Raw genomic sequence first — 21,592 nt, 5'->3', positions numbered from 1 at the left:
ATATCGGCTAGCTGGTTTTCGGTGCTAACATGAAACACTTCGATATCTCCCTTTTGCTGGTGGTCTCTCAAAAAGTGATGCCGGATGTCTATGTGCTTTGTGCGGCTGTGCTCAACAGGATTCTCCGCCATGCGGATAGCACTCTCATTATCACATAGGAGTGGGACTTTGCTCAGATTGTAGCCAAAGTCCCGGAGAGTTTGCCTCATCCAAAGTAGTTGCGCGCAACACTGACCTGCGGCAACATACTCGGCCTCAGCGGTGGATAGGGCAACGGAAGTTTGTTTCTTAGAGTTCCATGACACCAGGGACCTTCCTAAGAATTGGCACGTCCCCGATGTACTCTTCCTATCGACCTTACATCCAGCATAGTCGGAGTCTGAGTATCCAACTAAGTCAAAGGTAGACCCCTTTGGATACCAGAGCCCGAAGCAAGGCGTAGCAACCAAATATCTAAGAATTCGCTTCACCGCCACTAAGTGACACTCCTTAGGATCGGATTGAAATCTAGCACACATGCATACGCTAAGCATAATATCCGGTCTACTAGCACATAAGTAAAGCAAAGAACCTATCATTGACCGGTATGCTTTTTGATCAACGGACTTACCTCCTTTGTTGAGGTCGGTGTGTCCGTCGGTCCCCATCGGAGTCTTTGCGGGCTTGGCGTCCTTCATCCCAAACCGCTTTAGCAGATCTTGCGTGTACTTCGTTTGGGAGATGAAGGTGCCGTCCTTGAGTTGCTTCACTTGGAACCCAAGGAAGTAGTTCAACTCGCCCATCATCGACATCTCGAATTTCTGCGTCATCACCCTGCTAAACTCTTCACAAGACTTTTGGTTAGTAGAACCAAATATTATGTCATCAACATAAATTTGGCACACAAACAAATCACCATCACATGTCTTAGTGAAAAGAGTTGGATCGGCCTTCCCAACCTTGAAAGCATTAGCAAGTAAAAAGTCTCTAAGGCATTCATACCATGCTCTTGGGGCTTGCTTAAGTCCATAGAGCGCCTTAGAGAGCTTACACACATGGTCGGGGTACCGTTCATCCTCGAAGCCAGGGGGTTGCTCCACGTACACCTCCTCCTTGATTGGCCCGTTGAGGAAAGCGCTCTTCACATCCATTTGGAACAACCTGAAAGAATGGTGAGCGGCATATGCTAGCAAGATTCGAATTGACTCTAGCCTAGCCACAGGAGCAAAAGTCTCCTCAAAATCCAAACCTGCGACTTGGGCATAACCTTTTGCCACAAGTCGAGCCTTGTTTCTCGTCACCACCCCGTGCTCGTCCTGTTTGTTGCGGAACACCCACTTGGTTCCCACAACATTTTGCTTCGGACGAGGCACCAGTGTCCAAACTTCATTGCGCTTGAAATTGTTTAACTCCTCTTGCATGGCCAACACCCAGTCCGGATCTAGCAAGGCCTCTTCTACCCTGAAAGGCTCAATAGAAGAGACAAAGGAGTAATGCTCACAAAAATTAACTAATCGAGATCGAGTAGTTACTCCCTTGCTAATGTCACCCAGAATTTGGTCGACGGGATGATCCCTTTGAATCATCGCTCGAACTTGGGTTGGAGGTGCCGGTTGCGCTTCTTCCTCCATTACGTTATCATCTTGTGCTCCCCCTTGATCACACGCCTCCTTATGATGAACCTGTTCATCGTCTTGAGTCGGGGGATGCACCATAATTGAGGAAGAGGGTTGATCTTGCTCATCTTGTTCCTGTGGCCGCACTTCTCCAATCGCCATGGTTCGTATAGCGGCTGTCGGAACATCTTCTTCATCTACATCATCACAATCAACAGCTTGCTCTCTTGAAGAGCCATTAGTCTCATCAAATACAACGTCGCTAGAGACTTCAACCAAACCCGATGATTTGTTGAAGACTCTATACGCCTTTGTATTTGAGTCATAACCTAACAAAAACCCTTCTACAGCTTTGGGAGCAAACTTAGAATTTCTACCTTTCTTCACTAGAATGTAGCACTTGCTCCCAAATACACGAAAGTAAGATACGTTGGGTTTGTTACCGGTTAGAAGCTCATACGACGTCTTCTTGAGGAGGCGATGAAGCTAGACCCTGTTGATGGCATGGCAAGCAGTGTTCACGGCTTCCGTCCAAAAGCATTCGGGGGTCTTGAATTCTCCTAGCATCGTCCTCGCCATGTCAATGAGCGTCCTGTTCTTCCTCTCTACCACACCATTTTGCTGTGGTGTGTAGGGAGCGGAGAACTCGTGCTTGATCCCTTCTTCTTCAAGGAACTCCTCCACTTGAAGGTTCTTGAATTCGGACCCGTTGTCGCTCCTTATCTTTTTCACTTTGAGCTCAAACTCATTTTGAGCCCTCCTGAGGAAGCGCTTGAGGGTCCCTTGGGTTTCAGACTTATCCTGCAAAAAGAACACCCAAGTGAAGCGGGAAAAGTCATCAACAATAACTAGACCATACTTACTTCCCCCTATGCTTAGATAGGCGACGGGTCCGAAGAGATCCATATGCAGCAGCTCCAGGGGTCTTGAAGTGGTCATCACATTCTTGCTGTGATGCGCTCCTCCCACCTGTTTCCCTGCTTGACAAGCTGCACAAGGTCTATCTTTTTCGAAATGAACATTGGTTAGACCTATCACATGTTCTCCCTTTAGAAGCTTGTGGAGGTTCTTCATCCCCACATGTGCTAAGCGGCGATGCCACAGCCAGCCCATGCAAGTCTTAGCCATTAAGCATGCATCTAGACCGGCCTCTTCTTTTGCAAAATCAACTAAATAAAGTTTGCCGTCTAATACACCCTTAAAAGCTAGTGAACCATCACTTCTTCTAAAGACAGACACATCTACATTTGTAAATAAACAATTATATCCCATTTGACATAATTGACTGACAGATAGCAAATTATATCCAAGACTCTCCACTAAGAAAACATTTGATATAGAATGCTCATTAGAAATTGCAATTTTACCTAGCCCTTTTACCTTGCCTTGATTCCCATCACCGAATATAATTGAATCTTGGAAATCCTTATTTTTGACGTAGGAGGTGAACATCTTCTTCTCCCCCGTCATATGGTTTGTGCATCCGCTGTCAATAATCCAGCTTGAACCCCCGGATGCATAAACCTGCAAGGCAAATTTAGGCTTGGGTCTTAGGTACCCAACTCATGTTGGGTCCTGCAAGGTTAGCACAAATGTCCTTAGGGACCCAAATGCAAGTCCTGTCTCCCTTGCATTTTGCCCCTAACTTCCTAGCAACTATTTTCCTATCCTTTCTACAAATAGCAAAGGAAGTGTTTAAAGCACAATAAATTATAGAAGGTTCATTCACTACTTTCCTAGGAGCATGAATAACATTCTTTCTAGGCACATGAGCAATATTTCTCCTAGGCATATCCCTATCATGCTTATAAGAAGAACTAGAGGCAAACATGGCATGAGAATCATAAACATGTGAATCAAAATCATTATAAGCATTTCTAGCATTTCTCCTATCATAATACATAAAAGCATGGTTCTTTTTAGCATTACTAGCCATAGGGGCCTTCCCTTTCTCCTTGACGAAGATGGGAGCCTTATGGCTTGTTAAGTTCTTGGCCTCTCTCTTGAAGCCAAGACCATCCTTAATTGAGGGGTGTCTACCAACCGTATAGGCATCCCTTGCAAATTTTATTTTATCAACTTCATTCTTGCTAGTCTTAAGTTGGGCATTAAGACTAGCCACTTCCTTATTTAATTTGGAAATTAAAACTAGATGTTCACTACAGGCATCAACATCGAAATCCTTACACTTAGTGCAAATCTTAACATGTTCTACACAAGAATTAGATTTATTTGCTACTTCTAACTTAGCATTTAAATCATTGTTAACACCTTGTAAAGTAGAAATGGTTTCATGACAAGTAGATAGTTCATAAGAAAGCATTTCATTTCTTTTTACTTCTAAAGCATATGATTTTTGTGCCTCTACAAATTTATCATGTTCATCATACAATAAATCCTCCTGCTTTTCTAAAAGCCTATCCTTTTCATTCAATGCATCAATCAATTCATTGATTTTATCTATCTTAGATCTATCTAAGCCCTTGAACAAGTATGAATAATCTATGTCATTATCACTAGACTCACTATCACTAGAAGAAGCATAAGTGGAGTCTTGAGTACTCACCTTCTTCTCCCTTGCCATAAGACATGTGAGACGCTCGTTGGGGAAGAGAGCCGATTTGTTGAAGGCAGTGGCGGCGAGTCCTTCGTTGTCGGAGTCGGAGGAGGAGCAATCCGAGTCCCACTCCTTTCCTAGATGCGCCTCGCCCTTTGCCTTCTTGTATTGCTTCTTCTTTTCTCTTTTGTTCCCCTTTTCCTGGTCACTTTCATTATCGGGACAGTTAGCGATAAAATGACCAAGCTTACCGCATTTGAAGCATGAGCGCTTCCCCTTGGTCTTGGTCTTGCTTGGCTGCCCCTTGCGACCATTTAGCGCCGTCTTGAATCTCTTGATGATGAGAGCCATCTCTTCATCGTTGAGTCCGGCCGCCTCAATTTGTGCCACCTTGCTAGGTAGCGCCTCCTTGCTTCGTGTTGCCTTGAGAGCGAGAGGCTGCGGCTCGTTGATCGGACCATTCAAGGCGTCGTCCACATATCTCGCCTCCTTGATCATCATTCGCCCGCTAACAAATTTCCCAAGAACTTCTTCGGGCGACATCTTGGTGTACCTGGGATTTTCACGTATATTGTTCACCAAGTGAGGATCAAGAACGGTAAATGACCTTAGCATTAGGCGGACGACGTCGTGGTCCGTCCATCGCGTGCTCCCGTAGCTTCTTATCTTGTTGATAAGGGTCTTGAGCCGATTGTATGTTTGCGTTGGCTCCTCGCCCCTTATCATTGCGAACCGTCCAAGCTCGCCCTCCACCAACTCCATCTTGGTGAGTAAGGTGACGTCGTTCCCCTCATGAGAAATCTTGAGGGTGTCCCAGATTTGCTTGGCGTTATCCAAGCCGCTCACCTTATGGTATTCATCCCTGCACAAGGAAGCTAGAAGAACAGTAGTAGCTTGTGCATTCTTATGAATTTGTTCATTAATGAACATGGGACTATCCGAACTATCAAAATGCATTCCACTCTCTACAATCTCCCATATACTAGGATGGAGAGAGAATAGGTGACTACGCATTTTGTGGCTCCAAAATCCGTAGTCCTCCCCATCAAAGTGTGGGGGCTTGCCGAGTGGAATGGAAAGCAAATGTGAATTTGAACTATGCGGAATACGAGAGTAGTCAAAAGAAAAGTTAGAATTAACCGGTTTCCTTTGTTTGTCGTAGTCGTCGTCCTTTTGGGAAGAAGAGGACTCATCACTGTCGTAGTAGACGATCTCCTTGATGCGTCTTGTCTTCTTCTTCTTCCCATCTCTTCGCTTGTGGCCCGAGCCCGAGTCATTGGACTTGTCATCCCTTGGCTCGTTGACGAAGGACTCCTTCTCCTTGTCGTTGATCACAATTCCCTTCCCCTTAGGATCCATCTCTTCGGGCGGTTAGTCCCTTTCTTGAAGAGAACGGCTCTGATACCAATTGAGAGCACCTAGAGGGGGGGGGGGGGTGAATAGGTGATCCTGTAAAAACTTCAAACTTATAGCCACAAAACTTGATTAGGTGTTAGCACAGTTTATGCCAAGTGGCTAGAGAGGAGTCAAAACACAATAACCACAAGAATCCAATCAAGCACAGAGTGACACAGTGGTTTTATCCCGTGGTTCGGCCAAGACCAACGCTTGCCTACTCCACGTTGTGGCGTCCCAACGGACGAGGGTTGCAATCAACCCCTCTCAAGCGGTCCAAAGACCCACTTGAATACCACGGTGTTTTGTTTTCCTTTCACTATCCCGTTTGCAAGGAATCTCCACAAATTGGAGTCTCTTGCCCTTACAAGTATATGATCACAAATGAAACACAGAGTAAGGGAGGAAAGCAACACACACAAATCCACAGCAAAAGCGCACACACACGGCCAAGAATCGAGCTCACAAGACTATCTCAGAGTTCTCACTTAGAACAGAGCTCGAATCACTTAGAAACACAAACGAATGCGCAGAGACTTAGTGTGGATGATCAAGAATGCTCAAAGGTTGCTTGTGTGTCTCCTCCATGCGCCTAGGGGCTCCTTTTATAGCCCCAAGGCAGCTAGGAGCCGTTGAGAGCAAATCCGGAAGGCCATCCTTGCCTTCTGTCGTCGGGGGCACCGGACAGTCCGGTGCACACCGGACACTGTCCGGTGCCCGATTTGTTTCCTTAAACGGCGAAGACGACCGTTGCAGACCGTTGGCAGATCTGGCGCTGTTGGCGCACCGGACATGTCCGGTGCACACCGGACAGTCCGGTGCCGTCTTCCGACCGTTGGCTCGGCCACGTGTCCCGCGCGGATTGCGCGGCCGACCGTTGGCCCTGGCCGACCGTTGGCTCACCGGACAGTCCGGTGCACACCGGACAGTCCGGTGAATTTTAGCCGAAGTCGCCGGCCAATTTCCCGAGAGCGGCCAGTTCGAGTCGCGCCAGCCTGGCGCACCGGACACTGTCCGGTGCACACCGGACAGTCCGGTGCTCCAGACCGAGCTGGGTCTTGGCAGCACACAGCCAAGTCCCTTCTCCTTTTCTCTATTCTTCTTCTTTCTGTTTCTAACACTTAGACAAATATATTAGTACTTAAAACCAATGTACTAAGGCTTAGAAACATACCTTTACTTCATGATTTTCACCTTGTTCATCCATGTACATAAATTCACATTTAGGCCCTTGTGTTTGCACTCAATCACCAAAATACTTAGAAATGGCCCAAGGGCACATTTCCCTTTCAGTCGCCACGGTCGATCTTCGGAGTCTTCGCCCCCACTTTCTATATCATATCTGTCACTGTCATCAGTATCTTCAGATAAACCCTCCAAAATTTCTTTAGTAATTTTCTCTGTATTAGTCTTCGACATTGATTGAAGAAAGCCCAGATGCATCTCCTCAGAAAGACTCAGCTTCGAATCACCAACAACTTTTTTATCTTCAGACATCCTTGCAAACGCTGAGAAAATGCTCTCGAAACCGAAGGTTAAAAAATCCAAAAGGCCAAACAAGTGTTGTTGCGCACAGGCTAAAAGTTGGGTGAGTAAAAACAGTTGGCAAGAGAGCGTGCCAAATAAACCCGTGATGAGCTCTTATTTATACGCCCAGTGCGCTGAAACTGGAGGGTCCCACTTGTCACAGACTGTTGCTATTCTAGCAAAGAGAAGGTGTTTTTTCGGACCTTCGGCTTAAGGCCTTCGTCCATATCGCAATATGAATTTATCATTACAACAAATTAATATTGCGAGGGGCTACTGTTGGGGGCCTTCGGTTTTCCGAAGGTCCTCAAAAACATAACTCGACAATGTTTTCCAAGTATGCGAGCAGGTATCTTCGGAATCAGGTTGCGGGTATACAAGACCATGGTCAAGACAAAGCTTGACTGAAATGAAAGACGATCATGACGAATGATGAAACGATCACGAAGCTATGTGCAGAAAAGCTTCGGCATGACAGCAGAAAAGGGGAACCGACTTAAAGATGAAAAGCCAAATTAGACCTCGAAGAATTACTATAGAGTTATTGATAAAAGCAAAGGGCATTAATGTAATTTTACATGGGCTGCATCCTGTGCCTATAAATAGGTGAACAGTACCCCTGTACTGTTCACGTTGACTTGGCATTAGCATCACGCTTGTACCCTTACTTTCCTTCTAGCTGAAGGTACATTTGTAATTTGTTGTTGTTTATATAAGTAAAATAAATAGAAATACAATAATAATAATGTTCCAAGTAATCATGTTATTTTCTGTGTTTTATGTATAAATCTCTTTTACTTTTTATTATGATTATGAAGGTGTGACCTTCATAACCTTCGTCCGAAATCCATTATAGCCAAAAGGAAATAATGCTTCGAAGGACGAATGACTTTGATATTTAACATTTTATGTTGTCTTGTTCTTAATTCATAGCATTTGAGAGCAAGTCCTCAACATCGCTGTTTCACGGCGTCATCCCTGGCCACCAGGCCTACCCGCTCGGATGGATCATCTCTGCCATCATGTTTGGCGACCCCTCCAACTTTCGCATTGAGTGGCTGCAATTCGAGGTGGTGGATTTCCGGGGTCCTACAACTATATACTCGGAAGGCCATGTTATGCCAAGTTCACAGCTGTATAAACTACACATACTTGAAGCTGAAAATGCCTGGGCCACACGGGATCATCACGACTTCTACTTCATTCAAGGCCGCGTACACCCGCGAGCGAGCTAAGTGCGAGCTCGCCTCAGCACTTGCCGATCACCAGGAAGTTGTCCCCCAGAACATTGATGGCAACGGGGGACCCTCCGACTGACACCACGGATGACCCCAAGCGAGCGCGGTGACTATCTCCAACGACTTGTCACAGATACTCAAAATAGGAGGCTCACGCTCGCAAAATTAACAATTATTTCTAGCAGCTCGTCGCGGATATCATTGTGCGCAGTGGTGAAGCTAAAACAAAATTGAGGAGGGTGTATTTGACCTTGTGAATGTGTATATTTTTTCTATGAGTACATATATGGTGAAATTTTAACTAACATCTATAAAATATGTATTTTTTTAGGTGCATTTGCATTCGCTAGGTATAAACTAGCTTCACCCCTGCATGCTGGGGAATATCAGGGTCGTGGATCCATAACAAAAGAAACTAATGGCGTGTTTGTTTTCCTTCTAGAGTATATAAGTTAGATTATGATGAAAGAGTAGTAGTGTATCACTTTGAGACTACAATAAGCTGAAATAAGCTAGCAAATAGATAGCTTATTTTAGCTTTATTTGTAATTTCAAATTGATATTTTATCCTCGTACCTTTTTACCACAATCCAACGTATATAATCTAGAAAAAAGTAAACATAATAGGTTTTGTTCGGAATTATAATCTGACACAGAGAAGGTGTTTGTTTAGAATTTGCTTAGATTCTAATTTGAATTAAAGTTTAAAATCTAGGCAAATTATAATTTCAAACAAACAACCTCGATCCTAAGCTGTTGAAGCATCATGTTTTGCGCGACGGGCTCCAGCTCGTGAATATACTGATATACATGATGTTGGTGAAGGCTGTGCAGTCCACATGTGCGAGTTGATGGACGCATAAACATTAGCCATTTCTTACTTAGTTTTTTCATCCGCGGTGGCATCCACGAGTTGCTGAAGCCAGCCCATAAAATCCATCCTGCGCGCGTGCGGCCTCTCCATTTTCCCCGTCTTCCCGCCACCCCGAAAATTTCCGCCCGAATTCCATTTCAACATTCTCACATTTCGCTTCCCAGTTGCCACGAAGAACTCGAAATCCAATCCCCGGCGTCCTAGCTCCTCCAGATTCCGCAGACCCCGATCCATCCTCGACAGCGACTGGCATAGCAGATTCCTTCCCAGATCAGATGGGGAGACCGCGGAAGACCAAGGCCGAGCCGGAGCCAGCCCCCGCCTTCCCGATCGGTGCGCTTGATCTCCGCCCACGTTCGATCGTGTTTAACTCCTCATTGCCTGGGTTTTCTTAGAAGCCCATACACGTCTTGGTTGGGCAGGCAACTGCAAGGTGGAGATCCGTGGGAGCGGACTGCGGTGCGAGACGACAGAGCAGGGTCTGACAATCTCCGGACCCAGGGGCGCCAAGGTCGTCGTCTCTGGTACACTGCTTCTAGGATGAGGAACACTTTATTTGATCTCGCAGTTTCGTGCAAACTATTGCCTCATTTACTCTTCCGCTCACACTCACACTTCCTTTTTTGGGGTTGTCACCTATCACGACGCTTGTGTAGTTTCTGGGGATCAGAAGGGCGCTTCGAATGGCGTCGGTGAGTGATTGCTGGAGTGTCCGCGGTCCTGTGATTTTGATTTGGATTCAGTGGTGATTCTATTCACTGCTCTTATCTAATTTTGTATAGTATATGTGTAGGTGAGGGCTCTCAGTTCATCCTTCTCAATCCAAGCGATGCAGATAGCCAAACCAAGTCCTTGCTTGAGGTAATCAAGTTTGTAACGTTTGTTTCGCCATTCCGGTATCATGAATTAAGAAAAAGGTTGTACCTTATCAGAATCACATTCGTTATGTCTGCCTGATTTGACAACATTTAGAAAAAGGGAAAATTGTGACCATGAGTTTGTTACACATGATATGCGTGCCAATATCTGACCGCAGACACAAGTTATAGTCGTTAGTCCACCATTTTTATTGCAAATGCACGATAGCTCATATCTATTCTTCCTTTGATATTTACAGGAAGTGCTAATGCTTTATAAGAAAGAACTTCCTACTATGGACTATGCTGCAGACACTGGGAGAAAGTCAGGGTTTCTTGAAACATGCACAACTAATGGGTGCAGACTTATCTTTCTTTCTTCTTTCTTTATTTAAATTTCTATAATGTTGGGATGTCACTTGTGACTTATGACTCATGGTATTACTAAAATAGTTTTTACTGGAGTTTTGCCTTATGAGAGTATAAAAAATCAATATCCTGATTTTATGTTCATGTTGGCCAGGAAATACAAGACTCTAATTCTGATGTCTAGCTCTGCAGCACAGCATGAAGAGGTAAACATCTATACCATTTTACCAACATGCAGTTCCATTTGTTTCCGTTGCGTGTAAAAACTATTCAGGACCTTTTTGTCTGATAATTTGTTTGGTTTTTATTAAGTATATAATTAATAAAACTTTCTAATATCTTATTAAACATATATTTGCCAAAAACTAGACTGAGAGATCGAAATTAACATGCTGTAATCAAGCAGAGAGTTCATATATTGTAGAGTCCAACGTTATTAAGCCTTAGTCGACTCATCAAGTGACTTGTCCACTTGGTTGCCTAGTCAACCAACTAGTTCGATGTAGCCTCAGAAAGTGCACATCATGAAATTGTTCAAAGAACCTATGCATCCTGTATATCATGAGATTAAATTATTAAAAGGATAATGACATCAGTGAATGATGAGTTGGTTGCTTAACTTACTGGTTTTAATTGAACATATAATTCCTGCTCCCTGGGCCCCCCCTAGTGAGTTTCTATGCTTGAAACTGAGGCAACACCATGTCATCTGTACAGTGACCCACGATTAGTTGCACTAGTTGATAATTAGTTGCTTGTTTGTTCACTAGCTCCCTTAATAGAGCTACTCTTTCCAGTTATTGCTCATGCATTCCGAGATGATTAATCATGGATTCTTCAACAGCTCGAAACATTGATGGAGTCTACAAACCAATTGATCTTATGCATTAAAATTTGATCGGCGTTACCTATTCGTCTTCCCTTTCCACAATGTATTAATTATCCTACTTTTATGCCGCTTCTTTGTTAACTTTAGCACAACCTTTGTTGCATGCAAATTTATGTTTCGTGTGTGTCATTAATTTTTGAATGTTAACAACCTAACTTTCTGTGGATATCTTTGAAGAACTATAAATTAATTAAGTTACTTTACCATGGATTTTGATTATTGGTATGTTTCTATTGGAAACTTGTTAAAAGAGGAGCCTTTGTGCTAAAGTTAACTCCTTGTATCCGTCTTTAACCCTTGTACTTACTCAGAAATCAAGTTAATTCCTTCAGGTGGGGACCGTTTGCCCCTCCCCCAGTCCCCCACCCCCACCCCCTGTTGCTTGTAAAACAAATAGGAGCCTTTGTGCAGTGGTAGAATTGCTGCCTTGTGACCGGGAGGTTGTGGATTCAAGTTGTGGAAATATCCTCTTGCAAATGCAGAGAAAGACTGCGTACTATAGACCCAAATGGGTCCGACCCTTCCCCGGACCCGCACAAGTGGGAGCGCATGCACTGGGCTGCTTTTTTCTATTGGAAACTTGTTATAAGGTAACTAGTTTTTTACCTGAAAAACATAAGGGAAAGCCCCTATCGTTAGGATTTTATTAAAGAAAAAAAGACCAACTGTACAACAGAAATAGAACAAAAAAGGAAAGCAACAACAAATGAAACATGAGGCCTGATGTAGGCTAGACCAAACTATTGTACAAAGCTCTGCCCAAGAAAGGAAGGGAACATGCTTGTTTTCAGAGATCCTGTGAGCTCATAGGCAAGCTTCAATAAACCCTGTTCTCCAAGCAAGGAAGGATGATTGGCCTCCACTAAAAACAAAGTCGTTCCTTTGTTTTCAAATTTGCCAAGCACTGATGATGAAGACTTTCATGAAAAAAGGGTGTGAGAACCCTGTCATGGGCATCATAGGGAGCGGTCATTCATGTGGGGCCGCACCTATGCGTGCCAAAAGCGAGAGGCCGCAGGGGGCGCTGGCAGCAGCGCGCGCAAGGAAGGCATGACAAAGGAAAGCGCGTGCAAGGAAGGCATGGCAAAGGAAAGCGCGCGCAAGGAAGGCATGACAAAGGAAAGTGACTGATTTGGTGGCTAAATTGATAGACCTAAATTATAGGGAGATAATTCCAATTAGTCACTTGCCTAATTAGTGGTTGCCTAGTTGGTCAACCGATGGCCTATATATAGGCCTGTACGCAAGAGACAAAGGGATAAGGAATATATTATCAAACCAATCTCTCTCTCTCTTGCAATGACTCTCAAGCGCCTAGGGCTGCTACCCTAGAACCAAGCCTGCAGCAGAGGGGTATAACCTCGCCGGAGAAGACAGCTATCCCCATGGACCGAAGGTCCATGACAAACCCTTGCTTCACTTGCAACAGCATATGAAAGAAATCAATCACAAGGTTCCACTGAACACCAAGGTGCTGTCAACAAGCCTGACTAAAAGGACATGTGAAGAAAAGATGAACTGTTTCTTCAACATTCTGATTGCACAGGACACAACTGTAGTTGTGTCCTTCCAGCTCCTGCTTAACTAGTCAACCCATAACCGCGATTCCTATCATTCTCCTCATAAACAAATTGTACCTACCATGGATAATATGGATAAATAAACCAAATATTTTTTCTAGATGCTTTTACTCAAACTATCATGTCAGGTTTCACAACTACTCTTTCATGCAGGTCATAGCTACTGTATCGTATCAGATTGTGCCAGCTGACACTCAGTATGCTGAAATACCTCTGGCAGTTGTGAGATCATCTTATCAACGTGTGGTACGTGTCCTTTGCAAGTTTCATTAAATCTTATTTGGATTCTTTATTAAAGGTCAGTGTTCATTACAAGGAACTGTAACACATCACTGCACAGCTCGAGATGTTTCACATATTTGTTTCTTCTGTTTAAAATTTGTAGGGGTATTGTATGTTTATAGAGACAATAATGGATGCTTTCCTTTTACTTCAGAATTTTAAATTCATTTCAGTAAAACTATTTTACATGGTTAATGCCGGGGAGAATAATTTTACTTGAATACCATTTGGTACGTTATCTTAAATCGAGATTTCAGACTCTTTAAATGAACCTCCTGCAAAGCTCAATTTGTTTGATGCATTACCAGTGTGAACTGAAAATTATGGTATTTATGCAAGAAACAGAATATTGTTTTGCATGCATGCAGTTATCCACTATTTCGACTTGAAACATTTCAGGGCTGACATTGGTTGATTTGATGTTCAACCCAGGGTATTGGCAAGCTCTTATATAAGGAACTATCGCAGAGGCTTCAGAATGTTGGTGTTACATCCATTTTCTGCTGGGCAGATAAGGTCTCTGAGGGTTTTTGGCTAAAACAGGCAAGTAAAAGAGTTAGTGGATAAACCATTCCCCCCCTCTTTAGGTGCATAAAACTATTGTGATCTGCAGATGGTATTACTTAGCAATTTAGTGTTTGTGTTAAATTTAGGTTTAGAAGAGAAATGAAGCCACCTTTTCCAATTAATAAGTATCAAATGTTTGGCACATTTCAGACAGGGTATTCAGGCAGGGTGACATGGCAATCTGATGGAACCAAATACTTAAGTTGTTATGTTAGTGCATGCATTCTATTAGTCTGGAGTATGTACAAATTGAATGCCCCTTCATGATAAAAAAATTTAAAATCTGTTAGGCTCCGACTATCATATTTCCTTGAGTATCAGTTGTGCTAATGTGACTTTGTTTTGTACCTTGAATGTGCTGCAGGGTTTTGTATCTGTTGGAGAAGTGAATACTAAAGGTAAGATTCGAAAGATTCCAGTAAGGGCTGATATAAAGAGAGCATTATGCTTTCCAGGAGGATCAACACTTATGGTTGCCCACCTTAATAAAGAATTGCCAGTCATGCAAACATGGGAGAAACCCCAGACATCACTCCATACTGTAGTACCAGATAGTAAGCCTACACTCCATACTTATTATGTAACGTTTTAGGTTTTTGAATCACAAATGTGCTGTTTTTGAAGCCTGTGTCATGGCAAATGTAAGTTTGATGTAAGGTACATCTTGCAAGCTTATACCAACTTTTAGGTCTATTATAATCAGGGCCATCCTTTTTTCGTTTTGTTATTTTTCAAATTTATCTGTGATCAGTTATCAAAGTAAACACACAGCTTGAAAAATAGCTACATTATATGCATTGCTACAGGACATACTAGTTTGAAAAATAGCTACATTTTTGTTCTCTTATTGCGATTTGAGAGTAACCCAATGTGATGATGCATTTGCTTGAAGGAAGCTTTTTTTGTTATGGAGAACCATTTTTTATTTGCTTGTGAGAGTGAAGTTTAATTATAGTCAATAACAATCTTGTATATCACTGTTGATCATTATTAAAGAAAATAGACATATGCAGCCTTAATAACTTACCAACTTTGGTACAACTGCCAACTCAACACTGTAACTTTGGTGCATTTTGAACAAATTCAGTTTCCTATGTTTTCTACTATTTTACAGAGTTCTTTGCAGGTATCTCTCCTGGTGATACCAATGTCTCATGTGAGAACATGGTCCTCCAAACATATAAACGTCGTGTTGTTAGAAATACTGCAAAGGTGGCAACAAATGAAGTCAGCAATGCTTATAGTGAAAGTTCATTATCTGAGCAAGAGCCAAAGAAACGCATGTACAAAACATCGTCATCATCACTAAAGTCAAAAAGAATAAGATGTAGCAATCATGACGACAATTGCCAAGACATGAATCAAATTGGTGTGCATGACAATAACTTGTGCAGTTCCCCTGAGAATTCACTGCATGTAATTCTTAAAGAACATCACATTCCTAGCACTGGAGCTCATATTTATTCTAATGGTAGTGGAAGCCCTACAATTATGCTCATGAATATTGCAGACGAACAAAAGAAGGCACGCCTTACAAAGGTACTATACATGATATGTTAATGTAATTCACATTATGCTCAAATAAGCTTAATAAATATGGTCACTGACACAGTAAAGTAAATTGCAATATTCTGGTTGAAGCAGCTGCATACTCTTTCATCAAGTAGGATTTTTAACTACACCATTATAAGAGATTTAAACGTACATGAAGTTGTGGAGTTGGTACATGTCAATAATTGTTTTCAAACTTTTGTTGTGATTACAAAAATTTGCATGTCTATTTTTTCCCTTGAGCCCCCATCGTTTTCTTCTTTCATCAGTACAACTGTCATGGTCCAGAGGTTGGTTAGGTAAAGATAAGGCTGGTTTTGGGATAAGATTAGAATTAGTATCTAGGAGATTAGTTGAGATCATCTAGTAAGATTATCAGTTAGTAGTTTGTTGAGAGTTTTTAGGAGAGTTTTAAGGAGATGAGGATTTCTAGCTAGATAGAGACGGCCAGCCAGCCGCCCTATTTATGTAATCAATTTATGAGAAATAAAGTGGCCAAGGATTAGAAGGGAGAAACCTTCCTCTTGCTCGGCCGTGGGCAGAGGCCCTCGACCGGCGTTCCTGCCCATCGACCCCCTCTCCAATCCCCTCTACGCATCTATTGTTCATTGACGGCTACTGTTCACGTGCCTCCACCAGCAGCTCCAACCCCTCACCGATCTAGCAACCGTAACATCTGGTATCGGAGTCATCGTTAGGTTGCAGCCCGAGGATGACTTGCTTGTCTAGGAGGGGTGTAGTGTCAGGGGCCAAGGGGCCCGCTACAGTGCCGCTACAGTGACGACGCCCTTAGGTTGGCTAGATAAAGATAAGGCTGGTTTGTGATATGATTGAGATAAGATTAGATCTAGTGCTTAGAGGTCAATTAACCCTCTCTATATAAGGAGAGAGATTGCATCAATTGAAGATAAGCAAGAGATTAGAAGGAAATCCCTTCTCTCTTGCCGGTCGTGGGGAAATCCCTGTGGCTGGCCTCCCCAGCGCCACTAACCCTAGCCGTCACCCTCAAACCCTCGCAACACATCAAGTGAACAGTACCGCGTCTCCCCAGCCAACATCCTGACGACGCCCAAGCGTCAGGGTCCTGGTCCTAGACTCCAAACTTACCACTTGTACTACCTCCGTAACCTAGATTCATAACAACAACATATTTCCATTTTCTGTCTCTGAAATATAATAAGCAAACCATTATGATACAGGTTGTTGAAACACTTAGGGGGTTTGTTACTTGCGATGGACATTCATGCACACATGTTGTTACTGGAAAAGCTCGCAGGACTATGAATTTCTGTATTGCTTTGTGCTCTGGGTATGTATCCTTATCTTCTGTTAACCAAATAACCAGCTTGTTTTAACCTGTAACAAATCATGGTATCAATTCTTGACCGAGATCTGGTGGGAGTTCAATATGGTGTTTTCACCCTCATATATTGTAATTTTCCTGTTTTATGGTTATTTAACTATTTTAAACTTCATATGCTCCCTGCAGTGCTTGGATAATTTCCCCAAACTGGTTAAAAGAAAGCTTCAGAGAAGGGCAGTTTGTAGGTTAGTTCAAAGTCAACTATACAGATAAATATCATTGCGAATTTCTGTACATTGAAGAGAAAATATGAATGGTGTTGTTTCTGCCTTTCTGGTCTTCGTTAGCCCCTGGGTTTCTGTTGGAGCAAAATATTTTACTATGTTCTTGTTTTTTGGTATAAGAACATTAGCTCTTAAAATGGACAAAAAACACAATGGACCCGTTGCCTTCTCTTAGACTTTTCTGTTGGTTTGCAGGAGAAGCACAATATGTTCTGGAAGATGAAGAATATAGGATGCAATATAAGTCTGAACTTAGAGATGCAGTTATGAGAGCTAAAGAAAGGCCTAACTCTTTATTTGCTGGTTATACTTTCTGTCTGTCAAAGTACATCCAGCCCTCTTTTGATGTTCTCTCAGCCATTATTAAATCTACCGGAGGCAAGGTAAACACATTTATATTAATTGGCTCGCTCTATTATAGCATCTTAAATGCGTGCATATATGTTTTAAAGAGTGGTACGAATCAACAACTTATCCAGAATTCCAGATGACTTGCGGACTTGAAGCAGTAACCCAGTAGGGCCATACCGCTCCATTCAATTCCTAATATGTGAGACATGGATTTGCGCTATTACATACTTAGGGACTAAAATGGAATAAAATGGAGGGACTAAAAATTAGTCCCTAGAAACCAAACACCCCCTTGGTCATGTGTTTTTTTTGGGTGAAGGACAGCTATGTTTTTTTATGACACTAGAAAATGGCTCTTGGACATAAAGAAGATTCATAAATAAATGTATTGACTTGATATGAATTCGTATTTTAATCAGTCAGCATTCTTGCTTGCTTAATTCTCTAGTAAGAAGCATGATTAATACACCGTTTCATTCTAGACTATCTTTTAGAGTTCAGTTATTAGCGTCTGTATGTTCTTTGAACGAAATTTATGTCTATATGTTTCGCAGATCATAAAAAAACTGAGTGAGTTAGATGAGCTGTCCCGGACAATCTTTTTGGTGTGTGAAGAGGAGGCAGAACTTGCATTGGTTGCAGCAAAAAGTGGCATCAAAACATTCAGCAGTGACTGGTTCATGAGCTGTGTCATGAAACAGGAACTTGACCTTGAGGCCCCTCAGTTTATTGTATCTCTATGATGTGCCTACAGTTCAAGTCCTCCTAACTCCTAATATATCTCTTTCTTTGGTTGGGATATAAATTGTTTCTCCTGGTTCTTCGTGGATATACAAATTTTCTCATTTCCTTAGTTACAAAAGCTGAAGTAGTGTCAAACTAGTTATCATCCTGTGACGATGATGACCTGTTTAAATGGAAAAGGTTGCGGTGGAGCTATTCCAATTTCTGTATAGGCCCATTTGATTCCCTTCATTTTGAGTAAATGGAAACTAACTAATGGAGTAGGTTATTTCTTTTAAAATGTGTCATTCCATATCTTTCCAAAGTTTATATATAAGTCTATCTTAAATTCACCGTGAGATGGAAATTGATTCTCTAGATTTACATACTATTTTTTCTAATGTACAACTTATATCACTCTTGTACTAGCTTTTCTATAGCATAAGTGTAGTATATAACTATCTCTCTCATGATTTAGGATATTATACAAATATATTACATATACAAATCTATTAACTTAATTAGTTTGTGTCTAAATTATGATTATTAGAATGGAATTCAATTCCAACGAAACAAACGGGTATATGTGTTTTGTATGGAATTTTGGTGTTCAATGGAAGGCAACACAATGTTAGAAAGTAGAAGCATTTGTTCTTAGTGTTATCTCTTTGAGATAACTACTCAAGAACTAAGGCGGGATGTAATCAAATGGAATACACAAGAGTATGACAAAGATATGAGAACTCATCTTATGTGCCTTAGCATTTCATTTCTCTTATCATATAAAACAAGTTTGCAGTCATATCTTCGGGTTCTTGATGCAAGATAGCATGAACAAGTTTCGGAGGCTGAGCTATGCGAAGTGCCTGGCTAAAGTGTACTTTATGCAGGGTATTGCTAATCTATTTATAGGGGAGATGAACCGACCTTGTATGGATTTACAATAATACCCATCTATTTCTACATAAGTCATTTACAAATAGTATTCGGGCAATAATGTACTTTTCTTCGTCTTTGACTATGAGTTTTAGCCTTTGCCACCTAGCCACTTCTCCCTTTCGTTTTGTGGCTGAAGACATTGTCTTCGGTCATTGTCTTTATTGCTTGCATAGACGAAGCGTTTTTGTATGTGGCTCTTTGTCGAAGCTACAAGAGCTACAGTCATTTTTGGCGGCCAGGAACCGTCGAAAATAAGATTTTTGCTGCCGAAAATAAGCTATTTTCGGCGGTCTTAGGCTTATTTTCGGCGGTTCCTGGCTGCCAGAAAAAATTAGCCGAAAATAAGGCTATATTTTCGGCGGTCAGAGTCTAGCCGTCGAAAATAACCTATTTTCGGCGGCCAAATTCTAGTCGCCGAAAATAACCTATTTTCGGCGGCCAGCAGACAACCGCCGAAAGTAAATTGTTATTTTCGGCGGCTACTACCTAACCGCCGAAAATAGTCAACTTTCTGCGACTCGCCTCCTTTCTGCGACTCGCCTCCTGGCCACCGAAAATCCACGCCTGCCGAAAATAGTATTCCTTATTTTCGGCGTCCAGAGGACACCGCTGAAAATTAATAATTTTAGAGCAATTTTTTTTTGAAAAAAATACAAAAAATAACAGCAAATTCATCAACAATATAATCACAACATAAAATGACAGCCCATACAACATCCATAATACAGAAACATTAAATCCACAATTCACAAATAATCCACAACATAAAATTGGAGTCCATTACAACATCCGAGTTCACAAATAGTCCATACAACATAAAGTCCATAAATAGTCCATTACAACGCACAATTCGGCACAAAGCTAACACCATCACATATCGGGGTCGTTGGAGTTGTGACCACTACCTACAGAAGCGAAAAACTCGTTGACAAAGTCATGTAACGGGTTTGGATTCTAAATAAAAAAGAAGACATTAATAATGACATTGGTTACATGCATGACCACTATTCAAACAAATTGTTTGTCAAACTAACCTCTCCTGGAGTAGCTCCCTCCCCTGCATGAGCTCCTCCTGGTGCTGGTATCACTGGTGGTGGCGTGTTGTGGCCCATGACCCCAGATCCCTACAAAATCAAGTTTAGTAAAGTTTTAAAAGGTTGATACAAACACCAAGTCTTAACTAAACTGAAGCACCTGAGGTGGAGGTGGCGGAGCATGTAATCCCCACTGAGGCATTGACGACTGAAATTGAGGGAAAACAAATGGTTGCTGCTGTGCCTGCTCTGGAAACCAAGACTGTTGCAAATATAATATATTAGTTATAGAACCAATATCGACCGTGTTGAGAATAAATAAGACACTCACGTTCATTGCTTGTTGCGCCTGTGCATTGTAAGCAGCCATGTACTCTGATTGCTGTTGGAGGAATGTCATTTGTTGTTGCCGCAGCTCTTCACGAAACTTTTCTTGCTGCTCCCTCATAGCATCCTCCATGCTAGATACAGAGCGGCGACTACGGCTGCTACTACCACAACCTGTCTGCGACGAAAAGCCGCCACGAGAACGCAACTCCGTCGAATCGATAACACCGGTAAACATAGAATATCTTGAAAAATAAGAAAATTAGCTATTCGGTCATAGTTCCAATATTATTGAAAAATTTCACAAGTTCATACCGTCCATGCGCCTTTCCTCCAATAGAATGCACAATTTCAGCGTCGATGGTTGGCGCTCCTCGCCAATCGTAGTCTTCTCCATACTTTCTAACCATCTTCTGCCCGTATGTCTCCTGCAATACAATATGAAGGTTTAGCCCACATGTAATTTATAGCTATATGGCAAGAAAACATTAATCCTAACAACAACTAACCATACGCTCAACGGCCGCTTGACTACACAGCTCATCGGAGATTTCACTGTTTTTCGCTCTATGCCCTCTCCTATAAACATCGATTGGGCTCGGGACAACTCCAGTTTAAGCCTCCTGCAAATATATGAGTTTAATTCAGTTTCATTTCTGAGTAAAACAGAATACTACATACTCACCATTCGCTTCGCCAACTGAATGTGTCCATCAGCCCCATAGATATGGTTCACTATGACCTCATCATCGTCCTCGTCCTGCTGATGGCGCTGCCTATGTCGATTCTTGTTAGACTTCTCAATCCACTCGGGCGAAGCCCATATCTCACACAAAGCCTTGTAAGCCTGCGGCCGGTGTTCCATCCATGGAAGAGTTATCTGCATCTAAAGCGTTAGCTCAAAATTACATTCACATCTGAATGAGCTGCTAAATTAGATTTTTACCTCCATGTAATGGTCTACAGTTAAGTAGACATCTAAATATTGTCAAAAGTTGTTGATAGAATGACCTCGGCGCTTCATGTACGCGTTCACAACCTGTAGACGAGCATTGGAAAATGCATCCCTGCACACCTTCTTCACATTTTTCTCTGATACTCGGTCTGCATGCTCTTGAGACTCAGGTTCCACACGATAGCGTCTCTGTCCAACATCGAAAATAAAATTAGTTTGAAAACAACTAATAAATGTTAGTTTGAAACATTACTCTTACCCAAAAGTCGTGCTTGACAGCGCCTTGAGCTATTCCATATGTAGCATGTGGAGCTAGTGCGAAGTGCGACCAACTAGTGCAAGGAACCACCACACCTTTTGGGTCGGTGACAATTCCTGGATTATGTAGACGACAG

General features: G+C 42.2%; 1 protein-coding gene across 1 annotated transcript; it reads left to right on the top strand.

Annotated features, from left to right (window-relative positions):
• The first annotated feature begins 9,168 nt into the window (after positions 1 to 9,168).
• Positions 9,169 to 18,235, top strand: LOC100192690 (uncharacterized). The gene is made up of 14 exons (NM_001363270.1): positions 9,169 to 9,519; positions 9,609 to 9,710; positions 9,843 to 9,878; positions 9,980 to 10,047; positions 10,304 to 10,401; positions 10,567 to 10,618; positions 13,035 to 13,127; positions 13,596 to 13,706; positions 14,095 to 14,284; positions 14,857 to 15,269; positions 16,481 to 16,590; positions 16,771 to 16,829; positions 17,064 to 17,251; positions 17,774 to 18,235. The coding sequence occupies exons 1-14, from the start codon at positions 9,462 to 9,464 to the stop codon at positions 17,960 to 17,962; spliced, it is 1,767 nt and encodes a 588-aa protein (NP_001350199.1). The 5' UTR covers positions 9,169 to 9,461; the 3' UTR covers positions 17,963 to 18,235.
• The last annotated feature ends 3,357 nt before the right edge of the window (positions 18,236 to 21,592 follow it).

The sequence above is a fragment of the Zea mays genome, chromosome 6 (assembly GCF_902167145.1).
Source record: "Zea mays cultivar B73 chromosome 6, Zm-B73-REFERENCE-NAM-5.0, whole genome shotgun sequence".
NCBI lineage: Eukaryota > Viridiplantae > Streptophyta > Magnoliopsida > Poales > Poaceae > Zea > Zea mays.
Note: the sequence above shows the minus strand (reverse complement) of the source record. Positions and strands in the feature narration are given on the sequence as shown.

Bases quoted from the DNA above. Each gene is read 5' to 3' on its own strand.
- LOC100192690 (NM_001363270.1), top strand. From the start codon at position 9,462: ATGGGGAGACCGCGGAAGACCAAGGCCGAGCCGGAGCCAGCCCCCGCC. The intron at 9,520-9,608 runs GTGCGCTTGATC...TTGGTTGGGCAG, and splicing joins AGCCCCCGCCTTCCCGATCG to GCAACTGCAAGGTGGAGATC. The intron at 10,402-10,566 runs GTGCAGACTTAT...CATGTTGGCCAG, and splicing joins GAAACATGCACAACTAATGG to GAAATACAAGACTCTAATTC.